The sequence below is a fragment of the Elgaria multicarinata genome, chromosome 3, assembly GCF_023053635.1.
Source record: "Elgaria multicarinata webbii isolate HBS135686 ecotype San Diego chromosome 3, rElgMul1.1.pri, whole genome shotgun sequence".
NCBI classification, from domain to species: domain Eukaryota; kingdom Metazoa; phylum Chordata; class Lepidosauria; order Squamata; family Anguidae; genus Elgaria; species Elgaria multicarinata.
In genome coordinates, this window is record NC_086173.1 from 116,883,560 (window position 1) to 116,909,279 (window position 25,720).

Genomic DNA, 25,720 nt, shown 5'->3' on the forward strand with positions numbered 1-25,720 from the left:
TGCCCCATGACTTTGTGCCAGTTACTTACCAAGGGCATTATTTCTAATGCCAGCGCATGACCTATCCACAAAGCTGCAGGTCAATTCATGTAGCACATTCATAAGCATATGTAAAACAGTTGAGTCCCAAATTATGAGCTGAGGTACCTGAGTGTGGGGAACAGAGGGGCTACAATGTTTCCTGATCCTGTATGTATGCCTCCACCACTGTATGTCCCTCAGATTGGATTCTCCTCACCCCACCCCAAATATATAGGCAAGGCCATTGTCCCAAAGGAGGAAGGATGTGTTCAGATTCCCTGTTAATGCAGACCAAACTACAGGTCAGAAGTTCCTCCCTGCCCCAGAGCTATTCAAGATGTTGGGTCTTTGGCTTGGTGTGGATCTGCCTGCCTTGAATAGAAAACATCTTTGTTTCGAGTGCCCAGGAAAAGCATATTAATCTTACAAATGCCTTTATATAATTCAGAATGCCTCTTTCTAATTTCTGCAATGTTTTACTCCGTAGGGTAAAAGAGCAGGGTGTCCAGGTAAGCCAGCCCTGACCACTCTTTAGATGTGAAGCACTGAGATGTCCAGATCATTCCCAAAGCCTCAGAGTCCTTTCTATGAAAATCCCAATTGAAGGTCTTACTGGGAAGCAAAAGTATTGGTGATAGATTACTGGAACCTATTCCTTTGATCTTATCGTTCTCCACATCCATGCAGGACTTCCTCATTGCCTATGAGAGCAAGCCATGATATAGAAAGTAAATTTAACAGCGGTTTAAGCTCCAAATCAGCTAAAATAGAGGTTGCAGCCACCTGCAAAATAAATCTCTTTACAACTGCTGACACGTGTGCTGATACAGAAATGAATTCCACTGGGGAGTATGGGAGCAGCTTTCCTGTAACTCAGCTACTTCCTGGAAGTGACCGGGGTGTGGGGGGAGAAGTGCAGCGTCAGTAATTCAGGTTGTTGGATATGGGATCAAGACTTGGTGCTTGTTACAAAGAGTTGCTGGCATCTTGGTGACTACATGTGTCCCTATTTATCCTTTCTTTTCTACAGTCTGTGCAAGATTAGCCATCAAGAGCAGGGATTTTGTGTTATTTTTGAACCAGTCCATGCACATTCCCTTGCTATAGCCAAATCAACCTCAGTAGCAGGCCATCTTCTTTCATTTTCTGTTTAAGACACTTTGCCTGCCACACAAATCCACACCCAGCAGGCTCCTCTTAAAAGTGGACAGGCCTGGTTTTCATCTCTACCTTCTTGAAGGAGTACTTCTGGTTGGTCCTCTTATCAATCAAAATGTACCATGTCCCCCAGTAGATGCCGTTGGTCACCCCACTGTAGCGTCCATGGTGGTACTTCCCGTTAAGATTGGCTGCCAGGCAAGAGTCAAACCACCAGCCTGCCCCATAGTACGCGCCACAGTTGCCCAGGGGGTAGTTGTCATTGTCACTGTCCCAGGTTGTGAAGCATTTGTGATCGTGGTTGTAGTTCCGGCTGTAGCTCAGAGCATTGCCCGCGCTGCCTTGATATTCCCTGGCAGTCAGGCGATACTGGTGGGCCTCACTGGCCACCTTGAACTTGCGGTAGATGGCGTGCCGCTTGACTCCATGCCAGTCCTCCAGCTCTACACGCAGGGCATGCTGACCCAGCCGGGTTAAGCTGTGGAGGTACTCATTTCCCAGCCAATGCTCACCTTGCAGGCTGCCAAATCCCTGTTTGTACTCCTGCCATGTGCGGTTGAAATCCACAGTGCCATCCTGCCGGCGCTGGATCATGGTCCAGCCACCACCGTCTGTCACCATGTCGCAATAGGCCTGGTAATAAAGGAGATGAGGCTCATCAAGAAGGAGCAGACGCTTCTAATGCTGCCTCCTTCAACAAGGTGTGCCCTCTAGATGTTTTGGACTTGAGCTCTCATCAGCACCAGCCAGCAGGGCCAATGGCGGGGAGGAATGGGCCTTCTAGTCCAAAACATCTTTGGGACCAGGATGAGGAATCGCAGAATAGTAGAACTGAAAGGGGCCTATAAGGCCATCGAGTCCAACGCCCTGCTCAATGCAAGAATCCACCTTAAAGGCAGCTCTAGTATCCAGAAAATAAACCCCTCTCTGATCCCTCCACGCCATGCCATCATATCCTGGGCTGGAGGCAGTTTTTCCCTGCCAGTGTTCATGCTGAAGGAATTCTCTTTCTGGCCACATCATCACATGCTTAAACAGGTTGATGTTCCCAGGAACTCTGAGAACTGTAATTTTGTTAAAGCTGCTACAGATCTCCAATAAAGATCTCTCTCTCTCTCTCAGCTAAAGTTCCCATAACCTTTGCAAAACATGCCAAAGTTAGCAATAAATGTCACAATTTATTCTTGATAAATGCACTTGGGATGTTGTGATTGTAATGATGCAGACTTCTATGAAGCATTGCTGCTTTTAAGTGAGTTTTTAAATCCATCCTCTTGCACGAAGACTGCCTGATTTAATCACTGATCGCCTTCTGGTGAGCAGTGATATTTGGGAGTGAACCAGTACTGGGCTGGTTTGCACTGTCATTCTGTTCTGACTGTTGTTAATGCGATCCTTTCTGAGCTCAGAACTCAAGATAATAAATGCATCAAATAACTGATTATTTAATTGCTGCTGCTTTTACTGTAATTTTTGGTTTGATAATAGATTATTTTTATAAGTTGGGTATTTTATGGAGAGGCAAACAATGAATAGACAGTGCAGTCCTATGCATGTTTACTCAGAACATGCATAGGATTGCCCCAGTGAAAGTTCTAGCAAAAATGATGTAGAGGAGAATGAATGGATATATCTACCTTGGGGACATAATGCAAATCCTATGTATGTGAATGGGTACAACCTAAATGGATCACATAATAGTGCACTAATGACTTGAACATATGATGTAGTTGTGCTGCCTTGGATAAGTGGAGATCCACTTGGGTGTGTGTGTGTGTGTGTGTGTGTCTCATTTAGGGTGCAATCCTATGCATGTTTAGACAGAAAAAAAGTCCTATAACTCCCCAGTCACCATGGCTGGCTGGGGAATGCTGGGAGCGGTAGGACTTTTTTCAGTCTAAACGTGCATATGACTGTGCCTTTAATTAGATATATACCTTAAAGTACCTACCTTACCTCAAAGGGTTGCCGGAGAGGAATGGGCTGGATAGTGTAAATCCCATTGTCTTGGATGCCTTGTTTGTGGATCTCCGCACAGTCTCGAGGATACACGTGCTCAGATTTTTCAGAGGGTTCCACTGGAAGTTGACGGCATAAAGAACAGCAATAAATAATAGGTGCCTGGCAACGGGAACACCAGATTGCGGCTCTAAGATCCTACTTTGTAGGAGCCATGCAATGATACGGGAGCACAGTAAAGGGGGACCTAGTAACTCTATTAAAGTGATGCTGGTGGGGCAGAGAAGCCTCCCAATGACAGGAAGGTAAGTCCAAAATGCTTTGTAAGCATTTTGCAACCAAAGTTGAGTAGTAGAGTGGTTGGAGAGCAGGTCTGCACCCCCTGTTCACTCTTAGGAAGGGCACTGCTGTCTGCCTCAACCCACTATTGCAGTCTTTAAGAACATAAGGAGAGCCACGCTGAATCAGACCAAGGGTCTATCTAGTCCAGCTGACTAGCTGTTGGTGGGAAACCCTCAAGCAGGGCATGAGTAAAATAATAATAATAATAATAATAATAATAATAATAATAATAATAATAATAATAATCACCCTGTCACCCATCTTTCCCAGCAACTGGTGTACGTAGGCATATTGCCTCTTCCCAGCCTGGTGCTATTCAGATGTGATGGACTACAGTTCCCATAATCCCCAGTGGCCAGGCTCGCTGAGGATGTTAGGAGTTGTCATGCAACATATCCAGAAGGCACTAGGTAGGGGACACTGTCCTATTCAATCCTATGGTCAAGGGAGGCCTCAACTAAGGAGTAAGCATCATATGGATCAGGCTTGTGTGTACTGAATGCTACATGCTTGAACTGTGTTTCAATGGCTGGGTTCAGACAAGACAATTCACACTCAAAGCTTGAGTGGTTAATCACGAAGAGAACCTATGGTTTGTTGGGTTGTGAATTGTGGGTTGTTGTGGTTAACAAACCATGGTTTGTTAGCGCAGCTGGGTTAAGACAACATGATAACCCATGGTTCAACAAGCCATACTCAACCCTTGAGTGTGGATTATCATGTTGTGTGAACCCAGTCGATATTATGTCCAATATGTGGCTGTAAGGCATGGTTGGGGGATGCAGAATTTGCAAGACCAGGTGAATAGGGCATCATTTCTCTCCTGCAACTATTGTTCCCTCTAAAGCAGCATGCGTATTGATGGTTATATAAAAATAACATTTATCCAAGAAGCGTGAGACAACGTAGATGTATACTAACCCAAGAGTGCTGGCGTCTTCTCCGTCTTGTACTCTTTCCCTAAATCTGAGAAAGTATTTGGAGTCCGTGAGGTTACTGCAAATCATGCTTCTTGTGATAAGCCATCATCAACTATTCCCAATCAGTTGTGACTCAGTTATTCTAGTCCAGGGCCTAATCTACACCAAGCAGGATATTGCGCTATGAAAGTAGTATATAAAAGGTTTTTTCATGTTTTTTCCCCATTCTAAAAAGGTTGTAATGCCTCTCTTAAGGCCTCCTTAAGCTTAGGGTGACCATATGGAAAGGAGGACAGGGCTCCTGTATCTTTAACAATTGTATTGAAAGGAGAATTTCAGCAGGTGTCATTTGTATGCCTGCAGCACCTGGTGAAATTCTTTCTTCATCACAACAGTTAAAGCTGCAGGAACCCTGCCCTCTTTTGTATCTGGTCACTCTAGTATAGCTCCTGCAGCTTTATGTCATCTTATGAACTACAACAGTCTTCTCTCTTGTCTACTGTTGTCTTGATTTGGTCCCCTCATGTCCACCTAGCACTTACATCTATCTGGCAGTAAATCATTTACTTCTCTCATCATTCTGGTCAGATGATGCCCCTTCTTATATTCCCTACACTGGCTTCCTCTTCACTTCCAGATCCAGCAGATGTTCCTTATCCTTACCATCAACCCCCACCCCCACCCTGGTCTTGCTACCCTTCTCACTCTTCTTACAAATCCCGTCCCATGATCTTTGCTCTTCTGGGTCTCCTATTCTCTCAGGCAAAAGCTCCACCCTTTCCCCCCTTATCACCCTATATGATTGAAACTGCCTCTCAGAAAGCCTCTCTCACTTTCTTCAGATCTCTCCTTAATTCCCAACTTCTCAGTGAAGTCTTTGGCACAACACTCTAGTTCCTATGTGCAATTAAACCTGTAACTAAGCCTAAGTATGTGCAATTAAAACAACTGCATATTGCTTCCCTGTATATTCCTGCCACCCTTTTCTCTGTTGTTTCCCCTGCGTTGAATTTTAGATTGTAAGTTCCATAGGGCAGAGACCTGCCCTTGTAGGCCCAGAGAAAGCTTTATAAATAATATTAATATTAATTTAAAATTAATATAAACGAATAAGGCTGCATACTGATAGCTGCTGCTGCTGGTGTTGTTATGGCCTTGCAACCATTGGTGAATTTTATAATAAAAGCTTGCCTAGGGTGACCTTATGGAAAGGAGGATAGGGCTCCTGTATCTTTAACAGTTGGGTTGAAAAGGGAATTTCAGGAGGTGTTATTTGTATGAATGCAGCAGCACTTGGTGAAATTCTTTCTTCATCACCAGAGTTAAAGCTGCAGGAGCTATATTAGAGTGACTATATACAAAAGAGGGCAGGGCTCCTGCAGCTTTAACTGCTGTGATGAAGATGGAATTTCATCAGGTGCTCCATGCATAGAAATAACACCTGAAATTCCCTTTTCATTCCAACTGTTAAAAGTACAGGAGCCCGGTCTTACTTTCCAAATGGTCACCCTAAGCTTGCTTGACTCACAGATTTCCGTGATCCTAAAGCACCCATCCCCACCCTGCTGCACTCCAGATGTGTTGGACTGCAATTCTCATAAGTCCCATCCAGCATAGGCTATGTTGGCTGGGGCATTCTAGGAGTTGTAGTCCAACACAGCTGAAGTCCAGAAGGAGAAGTGGACAGAGCCCCAGATTACTCACCAAGAATGGAGGTCTCCAGGACTGATTCACTGCATGGCAGCTTGCAGCCTGACAGGATGCCCAGCAACAGGGCCACCAAGGCGTTGACGTGCTCCTCCAGGCGGTTCAGACGAAGGCTGCTCTCCTCCTGCAATTTCCGCAGGCTCGATGCCAAGGAGGCCATTCTGGTTTCCACCAAGCTGAGCCGATCCATCAGGGTCCTAGTCCTGGAAGAGCTTTGTTTGTTGGGATCTCCCGCGTGCTTCAGGACTTGCTTGAATTCCATCTGCTGCTCTCCAGCAGGAACGTCTTGCACCTCCTCGGGCGTCGCCAGCTCTTCAGGCACGAGGATGCGGAGTTTGCAGCTGCCCAACCCGTCGCAACCACTTTCTGGTGAAGGAACAGGCATGGCCACTAGAGACCCCAAGCACGCAGGGTCATCTCCCATTTGGCTGCAGGCAGGGCTGTCTGAATTTAGCCCCGCTGACTGTTGCAGCAGAACCATCACGACGAAGCCGAGGCAGAAACACTTGCTGAAGGGTGGAAAGAGTTTCATTTTTCTTGCTGCTGGCTCCAGACGTACACCCAACTTGCACAGAGGAAGTGAGGCTGCCAGCTGTAACAGGGCGCCTTCTGTCTCCGCAAAGGAGCTTCTATAGGCCGGGATTTCCGCTCCCAGGCTGGGCTGGAGCAAACTGCTCACCGAAATTGGGGAGCTGCAAGAAAAAGGAGGCGGGAAAGGAGGGAGGCACACAGATAAAGGAGCATTTGAGACCGTCCAGCAGATTAGCATGTCACGGGCAATTAAAGGCCGGCCTTTGTGCGAGTCGGCGATTAGTGTTCTGCTTGCGCAAAGGCCGCTTGCAGCTGAGAGGGCTTGACTTGAAAGGCCAGTAATTTGCCTTGACATTAAAGGCCCAAGGAAAGCGCCCAAATACGAAGCATGAAAAGCCGAGTGAAAGGAGCTGCAGTCTCTCACAGCGATTGCTGGCCTTTGGCGCGGTGCGGCCACCCACGCTGCGCATTAAGCAAGGCATGTGCTCAGAGGCCTCTTCGCATGCCAAGACCAAAGGCGTCATAGGTGCAGTAGTACCAGGGTTTCCAGTGCCAAGTTAATAGGATTCCTTCATAACTCCCCTTATTTTTTCTGCAGTTGCACCAGAATGTAATCTGTTCTTTGGGAATGCCCACCCACTGACCCGCCTCTCTGGAAATCCTGGCCTCGAGTTAGATCCTGCTTCAGTTTTTCAGGTTACTCTTCAGACCCAGGTCTGTTACATTCCTCATCTGTTGGCAGGGCCGTCATCGAGGGTCGGGATGGTTGGGCTCCTGCTGAGGGCCCACACCCGAGCAGGAGCCCACTGGTAAGAGCCCCTTGGAGTTGCCTCTTCAGCATCGCAAACTGCTTCTTCACCTGCCTCTCGCTCTGGCCCAGACCACAGTGGGGGTGAAAAGGAGGAGCAGGGGCTGCCAACAACTATGGGCCAATGGCTTTCTGTAAGTGCTCCTTCAGACAGCACATACTTAAAGTATGGAACTCACTACCACAAGACAAAGTGATGGCCACCAATTTGGGTGGCTTTAAAAGGGGGTTAGAGAAATTCTTGGAGGAGAAGGCTATCAGTGGCTACTAGCCCTGATGACTAGGTGCTACCTCCAGTATCAGGGGCAGTAAGCCTATAAACACCAGTTGCTGGGGAACATGGTTGGAAGGGTGCTGTTGCAACATGTTCTGCTTTGTTGGTCCCTGGTCGACAGCTGGTTGGCCACTGTGTGAACAGAGTGCCAAGATCCAGGAGGGCTCTTCTGATGTTCTTACGTGGTAGCTGTGAGGAGCAAGAGGATGAGGAGCAAGAACAGATGATGATAATGGCCCTGAGGAGGGGGTGTCTAAATGCACGGAAAGCCCCAGGGTGGGTGTGCAGTGGCGCGGTGTCGGTTATATGATGCAGCAGCCACCACCCACCTACCCCAGGGCTTTCCGGTGAAGTTGCGGAGAAAAGAAGTTGGGACTTACCCTGACCTTTTTTCTCCAGTGTGAGGTGAGTATGGCGCATTCGCCGTCTATCCTCGCTCCAGAGTTGCAGTGGGGGCGGGACCAGGGAGATCATAGAATCACAGAATAGTAGAGTTGGAAGGGGCCTACAAGGCCATTGAGTCCAACCCCCTGCTCATTGCAGGAATTAACCGTAAAGCATCGCTGACAGATGGTTGTCCAGCTGCCTCTTGAAGGCCTCTAGTGTGGGAGAGCCCACAACCTTGCTAGGTAACTGATTCCATTGTCGTACTGCTCTAACAGGAAGTTTCTCCTGACTTCCAGCCGGAATCTGGCTTCCTGTAACTTGAGCCCATTATTCCCTGTCCTACACTCTGGGAGAATCGAGAAGAGAAGTGACCCTTGATTGGTTGCCATCCGCCTGGGCAGGGGGCGGGCCCGGCGAGCCTAATGAAAGCCAGAAAGCTCACGCTGCCTCCCTTCGTCTAGATTACATGCTGCCACCCTGCACCAGCAATACTGTGGGGTTTGATGGCACCGTGAAGACACCCCGAAGGAAGACCCGCTGAGCGAGGGGCCCCATTGAGCTCCCTGAGCGAGGGGATTCTGACAGCTTGGAGCCAGCCCTGCCAGCCCATTACCCTCCTCGCCGGCTAGCTATCCTCGTCCTTTGATTTGCCCTCCTCGCCTGTCGCCTTGATCTGCCTTGCTTTGCCTCCTACTGTGCTTGAGCATAAGAAGTATATGCCCCAAACCAACAGGCAAAGCCCCAAAGATTTCTGCTGCAGCAGCAAAAATGCTGTATCTTGTCATCTATGGGTGCTTCCAAACAGGGCTGTTATCGCACCGTCACCCTGCCACATTCATGGGATTTTACAGGGAGTCCAGGTCATGGCATCTTCCACTTGTAAAGCTCCTCTGTGTTTTCCCACGGCTTTTCCCATTTTTTTTTATCTTACCAGGAAAACAACAGAGGTAGGGGAGGGAACAGGAGGCCAGGGGGAAAAAAGGAAGCAATGAGTGGTCATTTCCGTTGCACTTCCTTAGGGTTACAGGGCCAGTCCAAGGCATTTTGCTGCCTGAGGCAAAGGATATGATACCTCTGCCCTCCCATTGCTCAGTCACTGCTTCTTTGTCCCAGAATGCTCGGTGTAACCCGATGCCTGCTGGACCTAGCAGCCTCTGGTGACTGAGTATTTTCATTCAGTCTGCAATCCCCACCTTGAGATGGGATCTAAACTGCAGACCTCATGGCCGCAACATCTGACCTATTTTTTGTACTCCTTTTGTACCACTTAGCCTGATGTCTCCTGTTTTTTTTTAACCACCTAGCCCGATGAAGAGTTCTGGAGAACCTGAAAGCTTGCAGATGGTTTTTGAGACATTTGCATTAATCTTAATAAATGCATCGCCCAACTGTGGATTTTGGAAGTCTTTTTCTCATGGACCAGCACTGCTATCTTTGCATTATGGTAAAGAACGGTAGTTTTGCACCATCTAGAGGCCAGAATATCACACCGTTCCCTATCCCCTAGTTTACCCTCAGCAGGCAATTAGTTGTATGGAGGTACCTTGAGAAGAACTTACTGAGTAATATTGATTGGCAACAGCTCCTATTTAAAAAATAAATAAATGCCCCTCTCATTTACAGTTTGGCTTTCAGCTCTGCTGGCGTTTATCATGAAATGTAAAATGGTGAAAGCCATTTCGCGTGTTCCTTTTCCCACGAGACATCGGTTGAGGAATGTGTGCGTTTTGCAGTCTGAACACAGTGGCGTGTGGGCAGTCGGAACGTTGCTGTGCATCTTTAGAAGTGCAGGAAGCACCTGGCAAATCCCATTGCAATAAGAAGTTATGCCTCATGAAGGACATGAGGCCCAGGCAACAAGAGAAGGGGTTCAAAGTCAGCTTCTGGGGCCAGCTAAGATCATTTATCAGGCCCCTGTGGCTTTTGTGGAGGACACAGCAATCCATAGTATAAGAACTTAAGAAAAGCTGTGCTAGATCAGACCAAGGGTCCATCTAGTCCTGCATTCTGTTGCCAACTGGCTGTTGACCAGGAACCCACAAGCAGGACACAGGTTCAACAGGACCCCCCTGCCCCATGTTCCCACCCAGCAACTTGCGTACATAGACTTACTGCCTCTTTCCAGGCTGGGTCTAACTTCCTGCAGCTTAGTTAATTGGGTGATTCAAGTAACAAGAAAAGGGATTGTAGGGTTTTGGTTTCGGCTCCCTTGTAGAATGGGAATTAGGGAGAACAACTTTTCTTCACTTGCATTTCTCCGGACCGATGTGAAAACCAAACCAGTTATGCTTTGATGTTTGCACTTCTCTGAACATTGCAATGCAATTCTTTCAGTTAAAAAAAAAAGTGCATGCAGGCATGCTGGCTTTGGGCAAAATTGTGCACCCAAAATGTGAATATTATGAGAAATGCACATGGAAATGTGTATGTGGGAACAAACATAAGACCGGAAAACATGAGAAATGACGAAAAACCTCAGTGGACAGTTTCATCCATCCTTATCCTATAATTCAATCCAAACGTTTGGTCCTAAACCCTCTGCTTCATTCCCCACCTCTTTGTGCTTTTATTTTCCTTGTTGCCTAGGCTTGGTTGAGCCAAGCATTGACACTTCCAGTGTTGGACTTCAGTGTTCTCTAAGCTTTGCACTTTTGCTTACTGGCCCAGAGGTGTCAGGGGACTTGTCCTGTGCAGCCGAGGTGTACGTCATCAGCTTCTGTGAGCTTGGACCCAGTTTCGTGATCTGCAGGGTTCCACTGCAGCAAAAGGGATGGAAAAGGAGCTGCCATATGGCTCCTTCTCTTTCTGAAGGAGGTTGAATCAAATGCCACCGAATGGGTTTTCTTTTGTATGCGTGTGTGAGGCGAAGGGAATCCTTGGCGATATCTTGTCAACACCCATGTATGCAGGCTTATTCTTGCACATGGAATCCTTCTGGATGTTTTTGGATGACAACTTGCAGCATGCCTGATCAATGAGCATGTAGCTGGGGCTGATGGGATTGTGGGGAACACTGTTGTAGATTGGGACAAAAGAGCTAACAGAAAGAAGTGGTACTAAATGCTCTGATCAGTTTCCTTTTCTAGAGGTGTGAGCACAGATCCCCAAGGAATGTGAAACACTGCAATTAAGGATCAGGCCCATACATGACTGGGGAAAAGGTGGATAGTGGAAAGTATTGAGATTGTACAGCTAAGGCTACCTGTTTGTCTGCGAGGGACCTGTTCCTTTGAGATTGAGAATGTAGCTTACTGGCACTATGTTATTCCTGGAGAAAAAAAACATTCAGACACCATTTAGTGCAGCTTTCCTCAACTTGGTGCCCTTCCAGAGGGGCTGCAATTGCTGGCCTGGAGTTGCAATCCATCACATCTGGAGAGTACCAGGTTGAGGAAGGCTGGGTTAGCGCAAGCAGTTATGGCAGTGAAACATCTGGCGCAGCTGGGCGTAGCCCATCTTCCACCTAAGAACTAGGAAATGCTATGCAGCCCATCCCATAATAATGCCAATCGTTGCCTTTTCAGTTCTGGATTCCATACCGGAATTTTCATTAAGCAAGAAGACATTCGTACAGAGACTATGAATGTCAGGCTGTACTGGAAGCCCCGCTGAATAGATCCCAAAAGGGAGATGGAGAGCCAAGTTGCATTTTCTCATTTGTCACTCAACAAACACTGTATGGTTCAGTCGTTACACTGGGGACTCAAGAATATTTTCCCTTGTGGGCTCCACAGTGCTGAGGCTTTGGTCCCTGCCCTGTTTTCCAAAAACTTGAGAGCCAGGAGCTGTAGTGCCCCCTGTTTTGCCACTAGGGGGACACACAAATGATCCAACATGGTCACAGGCCACACTGGGAAAAGTGCTAGCCCTTTCCAAGCCTAGTTGATGAGATTTCTCCCAAATTTCAGCCCTTAACGTAAAGCCGCTTGGGGGCCTCATTGCTTCTTTTCTGCACATACAAGAGAAAAACAAGAGTGAATAATAGGCAGTGACAAGGCAGGGCATCTTTTCTCTCCCCCCTGCCCACTCTCCCATCCAATTTGTCTTCGAGGCTGACATCGGAGAAAACCCCAAATTGCCGCTCATGCCCTGCACAGTTTCACCACAGTATCCTGAAAAGCATCTGGTGTGGAGCTGATAGCACAGCGGGGTTCAGGCTGGAGCCCCGACCGGAAGCCTAAGCCTATGCAGCGGTTGGGGACCCACTGCCTCTGTCAGGACGTCAGACAGGAAACCTGACGATGTCTCTGATGTGAAGGCTCTCTGGATCTCTGCCACTGTCTATGCAGACAGAGGCAGACATGCTGGCCTCCCTACCAGGGACAGCAGAAGCCACCCAGGACCATTCCCTGAGGTGCTGGGGCCATTTTGTATGGCTCCTCAAGTGAACCATTGGGGTAACACGAAGACCCTCTGACAGAGCAAACCCAAGACCTTTTGCTGCCTGAGGCGAAGGACAAGATGGTGCCACCTCCAGTTCCATGTTCAAAAGCTGACTGGACTGGCCATTGCAAAAACTGACTGGAGAGGCCATTTCATCTTTCTTCAACATGGGCAGTGGGACAGCATCTTCCACCATACCTGAAGTCAGCAGTCTTGCTTAGGGGGCATTGCAGCTCGCTCTCCTCCAACACTTGCTGCCACTTACCAGTATCTGCCGCCTGAGGCGACTGCCTCACTCTGTCTAATGGTAGGGCTGGCCCTGCCCTTCAGGTGGCTGGCATAACAATTGTCCTCCGTATCTCAGCGCTTGACCCGTGCCCCTATGTCCACAGTGAAAGCATATGCAAGGAAGCCGTGAGCCCTGCAAGCTGTTCTCCCCATGCCCAGCATGTGTTCCTGAAGAGGCTGTGCGCACACAACCTCATAAGACGCCTGCATTGCATTGCATTGCAACTATTCGTAATCTGCCCAGAGAACAGTAGTTAGTGAGAGAGTTCACAATATAATAATAAATTAAAAATAATGTGTGCCACTGACTTCTGTCCAAGAGAAACTGGGAAGAAATGGATCTTGTCAGAAAAATCCCATTCCCTTGAGTTCTTCCACCTCCACGTATTTCTCCATTTCATAAATGGAAGAGGAAACTCTTTGAGGGATTGCCAAGTTACTTCAGAGCCTTGAGTAAATAGCACTGAAGTTGTACCAGAGCTCTATGGGACATCCCCATACTGGCCACATACTTGTAGGTAGAAGAGCTTGTTCCCCCACCCCCCAAAAGAGGACCTGAGACTGCCTTCCACTTTCTAAACAATATTAAAATAGTGAGGGCTGGGCATCCAAAAATCATGATGACAAAGCACCTCAGGGCCCAATCCTATGCACGTTTAGACAGAAAAAAACTCCCGCAAGTCCCAGCATTCCCACAATGCTGTCTAAATATGCATAGGATTGTGCCCTTAGTGATTAAGCTATTGCAATGGTTATTTACTATGCTTAGACGAAAGCAGTGTGATATACATTGCAATCCCTTTAGTGCAATAGGGATAGTGGCTGAATGCTACGTGCATGTTCCCTATGATGGTTGCATGCAGACATCTCACTGTAGTGTTGCAAAAAGGCAGATTTCTTGAATAAATTAACATTCACGCCATTCCATAGGAATATAGGAAGCTACTTTGTACTGTCAGAGCATTGGTCCCACTAGCCCAAATATTGTTAATCCTGACTGGCAGCAGCTGTCCAGGGTTTCAGGCAGGCGTCCTTCCAGCCCTACCTGGAGATGCTGGGGATCAAACCTGGGACTTTCTGTATTGAAAGCATGTGCTCTACCACTGAGCCACCGCCCCTTGGCATCTAGGGCCCTCACACTTGAGATTACTGTATCAGCAGTGGATAACAAACCACATTTACATTGAATGGTCTAATACTGATCATGAATGATCCAATCTTCCTTAAGGGTTTCTGTGCACTCGAGTCTCTTTATTTATTTATTTTAGCATTTTTATCCTGCCCTTTAGCCAAAAAAGCTCTCAAGGCGGCTTACAAAAACATTTCTTAAGACAGTCCCTGCTCACAGGTTTATAATCTAAAAAACATGACACAAAAGGAAAGGGGATTGGGAGGGGAGGGGGGGGGGAAGAAAAGCAAATTCAGGCTCTAGATCCTTAGTTGCAAAATGAGTCTGTCATTCTATTACTATCAGAAATGTTTGTTCTCTAGCTTTGAGGAGTTTGGCCATGGGGAGAATGCCTTTATTCAATGGATTTGAGTTAGAAACAGCTCTCCAGTTCTACCAAACAATGAAGGCACTGTCAATAGAATATTAATTCAGTATTCAAGTTTAATATGATTAATGTTATATAGATTTTATCTTGATGGTGCTAGAGCTGGCATGAGAAAATAAGTCACCTTGTCATGTTGGGAGCCTCACAATCACGTTGTCTTTGATCCAGAAGCCATCACAAATCTTGACACCTCTAACAGGTTCATCTATGTTAGTATAAAAACCCAATCCGAACCTTCTCAGCTTGTTGACATAAAATACTGGTCACTCTGGACCCTACAGTTTTATATATACTTACAATCTTTGTATGGGCAAATTAATTCCCCCACAGATTTCTATAATGTTGAACACATAAGCAATGCTGCACTAGGCTTTATGGCTCCTAGGGCTTACATGCTGCACAAGAGCCAATAGTTGAGCCAGGCAACAAAGATCTTGCTCTATCCTCTGAGCAGGTGAACAACATGGACTTCAGGGATCACGTCTGTTTAAGTCCAACTGAAGACTGGATGTGACTGTAGGCATGGCTTCAGCAAGCTGTAAGCAGATTGGTTTTTCATTACTGAACCAAGTCCTCAGTGTGGTAAGAAGGGGATCCAGGTAAAGAATGTCACTGAATCATTGGTAGAAATCTCCTGTGGATTGGTTGGACAATTGGTCTGCTTTGCCTATCATGTGTTTGGCTATGTGCAATAATCTCTTTTTCCCAGTTTCATACACCTCTCTATTATTGGGCTACAGCTATTTTTTAGTGTGCAGTTGGACACAAAATGTGCAGTTGGGAAAAAATGTGCAGTTGGAAATCTGATAATGTGCAGTTGAAAAAATGTGATGGAAAAAAAATAAGATGTTTCCACCATTCAGCTTCATTGAATGACCGCAGTTTCTAGCATGGTGAAGGAGGGAGAGAAACCTCTCTCTATCCATTTTCTCCGTGCCGTGCATAATTTATACACTTCTATCGTGTCTGCTTTAGTTAAAATACCTCCCTGCTCCCTAAACTAGCCCCAAACAATGTAACCTTTTCTTGTAGGAGAATATGTGTTTTCTTTTCCATTAGATGTGCCTTCACGGATTGTAGAGCCTGAGGGGATTGGTTTTGGCATTGCAGAATACTTGGTTATCATTGCAAGACAAACAATTCAGGGCAGTGTCTACGGTGCAAACAACAGCTGGTATGAAAGTTGTCTTGTCTTGATGCTGCTTGATTCTGCCAAATGTTCGAGTTGCACGAGACTAAACTTGTGATTTTCAGATTTTTTTCAATACTCTTGTACTTTTGAGTACAAGAGTATTAAAAAGAGTATTAAAAAATATTCTGGAGGTGACGAACTTGACCTTGGGGGAGCTAGGGGTGGCGACGGCTGACAGAAAGCTCTGGCGTGGGCTGGTCCATGAAGTCACGAAGAGTTGGAAGCGACTGAATGAATAAACAACAACTTTTGAGTCCACTGAGTATCGGATAGCACCGGTGGGTCCATTATCAGATGTTGTCTTTAGACGATATCCTGGAAAAAACACGATTATAGTTTTAATTATCCCAATTGTAATATGTACATTACTTACACACTGTTCACATCATTTACAGCAGGGTGGATTTGATTTAAATCGCTACTCAGAAAGACTTGATTTAACCATGTGGCTTCCCTCCCCCCCCAAAAGTGCACTCTATTCATTGAATTTTTTGAAACTTAGCACTTAAGAGGTAAGGGGTTGATTCTGTGTACAAAGATTTGCAAAGGAACAATGGGATTGTGATCTCTGCAGACACAAATTCACAGTTTTGAGAACTGTAAAACCAAGCATCTGTGATAATACCTTCTAGATAGAAAAATTGCCCAATAATCTTACAGAAACCTCTGGAAGGGCATGACATTGTGAATGGATTAATGGAATTCATTTACCAAAAAATGTAAACATTGCATGAATATACAGCCTCATGCTACATAATTAAAAACTAATCCTTATTTCATGATAAATAACCTTTGGACTATAATGTATCTTAAATAGAAAACTATATTTAGATCAATTTTTCCTCAAAAAGCATTTTATTAAAAAAATCCGATTTAAATAAAAAATCCAATTTAAATAAAAAAATCCAATTTAAATAAAAAAATCCAATTTAAATAAAAAAAATCTGATTTTTTATTTTTTTTAAAAAATCATTAATTTTTATTCACTCTGATTTACAGTGATATGAAATCTATGGGATGAGCAGTGGGCAAAGGTTGCCTAAGGGTAGATTGACCTGTTCTGTGCTTGAACTCCACCTTCTTTACCTGTCATGGGCCATATCCTTGCCCAAGTAATTTATTGTGATATTTAGTCCCAAATCAAAACAAGCAGTTAAGATTGTGTTGCCTGTGGATACTGTAGTTTGGTCTGAGGTTGAAATAAACCCAAGGAATTCTGCATGTACGCATGTATTCCCATCATTTTCTTCTACAAATCTTATATCTACAGACAGTTATTTTGCCTAACAAATATTTGCTCTTTTATCTAGTAAAAGTGAGAATCTCAGGGAAGTGTTAGCCTTGACAATAACATTCTCCCTTGAAATATGACCACAAAACTTTATTAACCCATTTCACATTATTGCAGGTGCATGCTTAGCAGGGCCAGCTCCAGATTCCATTTTAAAAAAATCTGTCTTAATATGAAACTCCAAACATTCTCATATTTCCCAAGGCATTAGTTCTACCATGAAGAGTAATGTAATGGCTAATCACAATAACACACAATGGTTGGAATTATAGACTATCACCCCCAACCAGCATGGACAATAGTCAGGGCTGATGGGAATTGTAGCCCAGCAAAATCTGGATGGGCACACAATCACCTTTTCTCTGTTCACGTCAGAGAGAAAGTTTGAAGTATCCTCACACTTTTTGAGTGTGCTTATGAAGCTTCATTGAAGTCTTTGTAATACATGTGCCCTGTGCCTCTTGTAGAGAGAGAGAGATCGATCCTTTCACCACTCTCATCAGCCACAGCTATTTGGACAATGGTAGGATTGATGGGAGTTGTAATCCAAAACACCTAGAGGGCATCAGGTTGGGGAAGGCTGGCTGCAGCCAACATTTTCTATAAGGTTCTAGATTTTTGTACACAGGCCAAATGTTAACATATCCATACTGCCCTATGCCCATCCTTTCCAGTGCCTCTAATGGGACTCTCAGTTGTGATGGTTGTAGAGTATTGGTAGTTGCCTCACTATTTTCATTTGGGGCCTTCTCATGCTCTTTGTGTAGTTGCAAGTTTTCTGTCTCATTTGAGGCACATACTGAATGCAATTGCAATGTATTGGTTCCTTCTGAATGGCTATCGGAAATCACTGGTTGTTTCTAGGAACCATCTCCAAAGCAAAACAGTTGCTTACATAGTGGTCTTAAGGAAACAGCTCCAAATGGTTACCTACACAGCAGTTTTTAGTGACTATTTCCAAATGTTTTAACCCACTGGAATGCATTAAATCAGGTGTGTCTGGAGGCTTACATGATGGTCTTTTGGCAACATCTCCAAATGGACTAAATTCACAGGGCCTGTTCAGACAACACACTAACCCATGATTAGGCTGCTAACCCTTTTGCAGCAAGTGACTAGTGAGTGTGTTTAAATCGTGGTTATGTTGCCACCATAGTTAGGAATGGTTCACATGACACACAAAGTCATGGTTCACAGGACAAGCTGAGCCGTAATACTTAGCTCAAAATGCTTAACTGCTGTGCTTTAGCTTGTCGACTGAACAGGCTCACAAATTTTGGGCATGTTTAGAGGGGCTCTCTCAGTGCACCCATGAGCAATGCTGGGCATACTGTTGTTTCCTGTGGGCAACTGTTGGGCTGCTGGTGTGAATCTGATCTGTTCCTATGTCCATTCAGAAGGACAGACAATTCAGATGGACAGAAAACCTATGGAGAGGTTGGGGACAGAAGGGCTGGCAGGAAGCATATAAAGGATCCCAGAAAATTCCCCCCTCACCATGACCATTTGAAGATTGTACCTCAAGACCAGAATAAGCCTCCACAATTGCAGCTGGGAATGGAAAAGTTAAATCTCAGTTCCCCAGGTGCCCGGTCCTGTTGAAAACTGCCTGCCTATGCCTGTAATTAAACTAGGATAGCCACTTACAAATTGCCAAAAAAGTGGAAATGTATCATAAAAAATTGCATAGAGTTTGCATGTGCTAATCATATGGATTGAAGCAAATTTAGAAGAATTTGTTATAGGTTAAATAGAAGTACAGTACTTGAGCTTCCTAAATTCCATACATCAAAGCAACCCCTAAATTTAGAATTCCAGAAGGCAGCAAGCGACCTCTTCACCCAGCACACACCAGCTTCGGACAGCTGTGGTGAAAGAGGCTGAAAAGCCTTTCCCCATCCTGATAGCCAATGCAGTCCACTGGACTAATGCCGTGATCCTATGCACACTTACCTAGAAGCAAGCCCCATTGAAACCGGTGGGACTTATTTCTGAGTAAAAGTGCATAAAATTGGCCTGCAAATGTCAAACTTGAATCTGAGAGGCTTGGTTTGAACACTTCCGAACCAAGATATCTTGGCTGTCAGCCTCTTGGCCAATCCTTCCCACTATGCAATATGGAAACCAAAGCAGAATTGTTATAAGCAGAAATATCCTAAATCTCATATAATCATAATAATTGAGAGCCAGTGTGGTGTGTTGGACTGGAAGTCAGGAGGTCCATGTTCTAGTCCCCACTCAGCCATGGGAGCTCACTGGGTGGCTTTGAGCCAGACACAGACTCTCAGCTCAGCCTACCTCACAGGGTTGTTGTTGTGAGGAGAAAATGGAGAGGAGGAGGATTGTGTACATCACCTTGAGTTCCTTAGAGGAAAAAATTCCAGGGACTGAACCTGAGATGTCCTGCATGCAAAGTAGCTTTGCATCCCTCCTCTATTTCGGGGGCTGTTACCTCTCTGGTCTCCCAGGCATCTCCAAAGCTCTTGCTCACGTAACTCCCCCTTTCCTACTTGTCAACCAACTTATTAGCTCATCTGAATCCACTTTGAGCCTTTTTTTTTTAAGCTTCCTTCTTGACCTTTCTTTCATACCCTTTATCTTTCTTGGACCCCTCTCTTTCTTGGGGTGCTTCCAGATGAGACTTTCATAGGGCCATCACCTTGCCTCATTCACAGAATTTTACAGTGGGTCCAGATGTCATTGTCTTCCCACCACTTCTTCTGTCTTTTTTTTTTTTACTACTGAAAATCCATTAAGCAGAAAAAAAGCAGAATAGCTGCACACATAATACTTTCTGACTGGTAGCACTAGGAGCTTTCCATCTGGAAGCACCCTTGGACTTTCATGACACTACACTCTTCTCGTTCTTCTTTTCCTTGAAAATGTTCTTTTGTATCACCTACTTACTCGCATGAAGTGGTCTTCAGCTTTTATCTTTATAGGAATGATTCTCAAATTTAATTCAATGTCTTTACATCTCACCTTTGCAAAACAGTGTCTAAGACTCTCTTTGCCCATGTTTCCTCTTGGTATCCCACTGACATCTCTTACCGAGAATAGTAAAAAAAGGAGCTCCTAACCCCCAACTCCAAAATTTCTACAACAATTCATGAGAAACAGAAACTATTCTTTCCCATGCCTCCCAGACACACAATCTGTGGTCATGCTCGGCTTCCTCCTTCTCTCACATCTAGGCCATTGCTAAGTCCAGAGCCATTTCTTCCTTGTCAGCATTTCCAAAATGGCTCCTCTCTGCACCTCTCTTCACTTCAATACCGCTATAATGTAGTAGTGTGGCTCCTGCCTCTTATATACCACTTTCATACCACTTTCATAGTGCAATATCCTGCTTGTTGTAGATCTGGCCTCCGTCTCTTTTTTAATGTCTGGATGAACATTTTAAGGAATTGAGTCTAGTCAATATTCTGCTTCTTCCTCCCTTCTTTTTGTCATTCTCCAGGGAAAACCCTTGAAAATGTCTTACAGTTTGCTCCCCGTGGCAGCCCAACATGTGGCCAGGTGCCTTGTCCTGCCAAGTTGGTTTTTATCCATGGTTCAACCTTCTCAACCCCTGTACTGAGATTCTGTCCTGGTTCTTCTGCCATTACACATGAATCAGCATGATAGCTTTTTGCAGTGAGGCCCAGCGGACAGTAGATGTCCCTCTAAGACAGATAGTAAATGCAGAGCTCTATAGAGCTGTCTGTTTCGTGGGGCTCATGAAAAAAGAGTTAGATCTTCGTTCGTAAACTGTCCAGAGAGCATTGGATATTGGGCAATACCGAAATGTCATGGAATGAATGAATAAATAAATAAATGAAAAGAGCCAAGCTATATAATGCCCATAGTTAATTTATGCTCTCATAACACTATTTATAATCAATAAAATTGATTGGCAGTAAGTGGAGAACCATCAGTGGTTCTTTTCACACAACTGATTGCGCCCTTCTACACAGCATATTACCCACATTATTAACTTCTAGAACTTCTTGCCGACAATATGGTCACAGGCTTAGATGCCTTTAAATTCATAGTGGATACAATGATCAATATGATTATTAAATGGAACCTCCATGAGCAGAGACAATATACCTCTGGATATCATATTATTATTATTATTATTATTATTATTATTATTATTATTATTATTATTATTCTGCCGCATAGCCGAAGCTCTCTGAGTGGTTTACAAAAGATGCTGAGGATATACAGCAAGGGATGGCTGTTGCTTTCATGTGCAATTTGTAAACTTCCCAGAAGCATCTACCTAATCATCACTGGAGAAAGAGAGCTTTTCTACATAAGGCTGTTAATTGGCTCTTAATATGCTGCATCTGTTTTTGTTTCATCTCAGAATTGAGATCCAAGCTGTACGCGAGGAGTGCTTCTTTTCCTGCTTATCCACTGCATAACCTGTAAGTGGCACTGTGGTATAATGAAATAGTGCAAATACAAAAGAGGAAATCACACTTTCTTTAGCTTTCATGATTAAATGCTACATTTCCCTTGCGCCAAAAAATCTCATCGAAAGCACAACTGGAGGGTCAAAATGTCATGTAAAGAACCCATAAACATATTTGAGTAGGGAATGGCAAGTGCATGCTACACGCCTCATGTAGAACAGCTGAGAATGCTGGTCTCAATGGACCCTTGGTCTGATGTAGCAGGACTCTTGTTATGTTCTTAAGTTCTCACCGTTCTTACATAGGTCAAAGCAAAATACTACAAAATCGCCAGCTCAGCAGGTATTTAAACAGCAAGAACATTAAAAACTGCTCAAGCTCAAGGAAGATGGCAGGTCATATGACTTTCCCCAGCAGGCTCTTAAATAAGAGGCTTTCACATTGTCTTTTGAAAGTGGCAGGTTTGGTCTAAGGAAGGTTTCCTTACGGAGGACAGAGCCACTCTTGTGACGTTATTGCTTCATTCTGTATGGATTTTCCTCTCTGTGTATAGAACATGACAATAGCACTTAATGCTATTAAGTGCTATTGTTATGTTTGAGATGGACATTTCTTTCTTTTTTTCCTGACAGAGAATTGGCCAAATAGGTTTTGTAGGGTTTTGTTGGTGCTTCAAAAACTTTCAAAATCTTTGTGATCAGAGATGAGAGCAGAACAAAAGAAACAGGCAACAATGTTTGTGTGTCACATCAGCTTCAGCTATGAAAAAAAGTTGTTCCAGAAGAGAGTTGGCCCAGGAAATGAAAGGTCAGACACTTTGCCTGGTAGTCAAAGATACATTTTGACCTGGTTTGCATAATCATAGTGGGTTAAACAATCTGGGGTGGTTTATTTAAGTTGTGGTGCATGCCAACAAGAGCTTGGTGCCGTTTGCCAAATTACCCACCTGGGCGTGGCTTGTCATGTCATCTGAACCCGGGCAGCATGGCTTGTCGAAGGGGGAAACAACTCTCCAATAATCCATGCCTCTTGTTGAGGGTTGTTTCCCCCTCCAACAAGCCATAGCTCTTGGGTTCGACATCAAACTGTGCCCGGGTGGGTAATTAGGCAAATGGTGCCTGGGATTTGCTGGCACTCACTGCAGTTTAAACAAGACACTCTGGCTAGTTTAAGCCGTGGTGATCATGCAAACTGGGCTTTGTCTCTCATTGATTCTCCACCAGACCTGTCTGGTACTAGAGCTCACATTTGTTGTCTGCCTTGAATGAGAGAGGGAGAGAGAGAGAGAGAGACAGAGAGAGTTTAATGACATCAGGGTTAAGAATCAGCCAGAAAAGGAAGTGCACTGCATGGATAAAAAGTAATTCTTGCATGAGTTTGTTTGTTTGCTTTTTAAGAGAAGAATGGAAACTAACCACTACCTAAGGATTGCCAGTGGATCCAGAATAAGAACACAGTGTTTATAGGATGCACCTTGGGGATATGGAAAGAAAGAAATGGCTAGATGCAAATATACTAAACTGATACAGATGTGGTTAGATGCAGATGTGGTTGGTGAATGACTAAGGTCCACTAGAATTGGATGCTTCTACTGCCTGTGTGAACATTTGGATGAAGCTGTTTCTGTCATGAGTTCAGCATTGCATTAGAGCTGAGGCGAGCCTCCTTGTCTTATTCCACATAAAGTCAACTTCTGTTTGGGGTGATTGTCTGCACTCTTGTGTGAACACATTTGCTTTGATTCTATGCTGTTTAGAGCCCTTCATTCTCCTAGGTCATTGTCGTTGTCGTCCTCCTCCAAATCACATTTTTCCTTTTATTTCTCCATTCACTGTCTTCAGCCTTGTTTCCTTTCCACTGCTGTTTATGGTTGCTCAAAATGATGAAATCACTAGGAAAATTTGAAGAAAGCACAGCCAAGGGAACAAAAAGGCATTAACCTATCAGCAAAACAATGCAAACAGTGCTCAAGTTGGGGTATTCTGGGGCAAAGAAGCATCTATTTCAGGGAGGTTTCCAGAATGTCCGACATATGGGAAAGTGCTGTGCAGAGGCATTCCAAGAAGAGAGGGGAGGGGACTCTCTGGACTTGTCTACACTGCAATTTATGACAACTCCTATGTGCATTGTGTTTCCCCTGACCATTGATCACTTTATGGTTTTCGGGAGTTTGCACGCACACATACCCAATCTAAAAGGTTGAAATGCCTCTTCTAAGACTTAGTTTCTGCAGTAAGAGCTTTAAGTGGAAATATGCTGGTGCTGCTGGTAATTTTAGCTCCACCCCTTTTTGCCTTTGACCCCACCCACCATAGGGATGCAGCCCCCCAGGAGCTCCTCCAAAATCGAATTTGGCCTTTGTACTGACAAGGGTTCTACATCCTTGCCATAGCTGCCTTTTGTGTTCAGGCTTCTTCTCTTTTACTGTCTGCCAAACCTTGATATTCCTTTTAACTGGGTTATTTGTGCTTCTTCAAAGGTTGCAGCATAACCTCTAGATCTACCCCATTTCCCAGATAGTGTGTACATCCATGGATGCTACAGATCTGCTGCAGGATAGATCAGCTTTCCCTCACTTTCCATTACTCAACTGGTAGACCACAAGGAACGTGCTTTGCCAGTCATGCATGGGTAAAAATGAACACGAGTGATAGATAGAATCACAGTTAACAGTGTTCCATCCCATTACATCTTTACTCCTGGATAATGGCCCTTTGATTCATTAGGCATAGGGCTGTTCCTGGCTGGCTGGTCTGTGCGTGGAAAACAACTCACCCCATGCTGAACACAATGCACAATTGGAACATTGGCCAGAGGGACAAGCGCAAAGCTTCAGGATGGGAATGCGTGGCTATTGTGGAGACGTGTCAGCAAAACACCAGCTAATAGTGACTTTTAAAACTTTGCACTTGGGTGGCATTACAGATGAGAAAAATGTGAGTGAGTTTGATCAGATAAGCAGGAAATCAAAAACAGGCACTAGCTGAGGGCAAAACTTCCTTGGGACACTCCATAGGCACAACCCTCCCTCTTTTTCTACTTTCGTGCCACTGACAGTGCCCAGGGCTGCTATGGGGACAGAGCTTTGCAGTGTCCGTTGGAGGGTCAGTTTGATTCTGTTTCCTGCGTTTGGTGACAGACGACCTCCCACACCCCACTTCTCCCTCTGCTGTGTTGACAATCCCTCTGGTTGTAGTTATGTTCATTTTTTTAATCGCGGTTCCGTTAGGGGCCGGTGGGGCCTTCCGGGGCTTCCGAGGCCCTCAGCACAGCCTCTTGGCAGAAGCCTGCCTGGCTTTTTTTGGCAGAGGCCTCACAGCTCCTGCCACTTAGCAGCTTTGGTTCTTCCCCCACCCCACCCTCCCACATAGGGGCCTGAGCTTCTTACCACATCAGGATACAGAACACTGCATGAATTCCGGCCTCAGACTCTGGTCAACCGCAAGCTCAGTGTATTTCACAAACTGTACCTCCTCATAGTGGGGGGAGGGCTGGGCCCAGAGCACCGGCACATAACGGATTCTCAGAGGCACTAACTACCAACTGGATTTCCAAAAGAGAAAAACAATACAAGCACCACCAGGTCCTTTCCTCCTTTATCAACCCAAGCCCACCTGGCTTCAGCAGGGGGCTTCCCCCCCCCCTTGCCGACTGCTTTTTCTAGCCCAGGGGCTTCTGGGACAAATGGTGAACAAAAAGGAGGGGGTCTTGAATCTGCCCTGCCCAGACTCTGAAGAAAGATATGACCCCCCCCCCACCAGCCCCAATCTCAAATTGCAGCATGAACATGGACAAAGGACATCTCTATTGTCACTAACCACGTGCTCCTCTTCCTGGTGGCTTCCTGTACTCTCTCCTCAGGCATCATCTCTGGGGAAGCTAGAGGGTCACGCTGAAATCAAGGTCTGGCTTGCCAAATGACCCACCCAGAGAGCTTCGGCTATTGGGTGGTATAAAAATGTAATAAATAGATAAAAAAAATAAAATGACCAACATCAACCACACTCACAATGTAGTGTACCAAAGAATCCTCCTACTGTACCCTGAACAGTTGTCCCTTTTTCCTTCCTGATACCTTCTACCTCAGGGTGGGCAAAAGGACCGCTGACCATTAGGGATTCTCAAGGATTTTGTTCGCTCTAGGATTCGAAACGAACCAACCTGATTCGCACCTGCCAAACTAATGCTTGAGTCAGAATGCAGTGATCCTTCCATGTTATCCTTCTCGAAATTTCGCAACAGAGTTCTCACCTCACCAAACATACCCAAATGCATATTAAACGCACACTGCATGTATTGTATAGATCGTTATTTTTTATAATTAATCTATTCATATTAGGTTAAAGTATGTTTAGAAATGCAAACTTTGAGAGAGAATATGCCTAGAAATGCATATTTTGTGAAAAATATGCTGGTAAAGGTGTATTTAATATGTATTTAAATGGGTTTTTTTGCTGATTTTTTTTTTTAAATTGCAGATTAATGGGAAAACAGAGCAGG

At 45.0% G+C, this 25,720-nt stretch overlaps 2 protein-coding genes across 2 annotated transcripts in view; both read right to left on the reverse strand.

The window, feature by feature from the left end:
- RAB7A (RAB7A, member RAS oncogene family) overlaps nucleotides 1-25,720 on the reverse strand; it is a 285,667-nt gene that overhangs the window by 52,844 nt on the left and 207,103 nt on the right. The window lies entirely within an intron of this gene.
- On the reverse strand, nucleotides 118-6,639 carry LOC134395234 (fibroleukin-like). Its single transcript, XM_063121353.1, has 4 exons — nucleotides 6,105-6,639; nucleotides 4,402-4,446; nucleotides 3,136-3,257; nucleotides 118-1,812 (listed from the first exon to the last, which is right to left on the reverse strand). The coding sequence occupies exons 1-4, from the start codon at nucleotides 6,637-6,639 to the stop codon at nucleotides 1,219-1,221; spliced, it is 1,296 nt and encodes a 431-aa protein (XP_062977423.1). The 3' UTR covers nucleotides 118-1,218.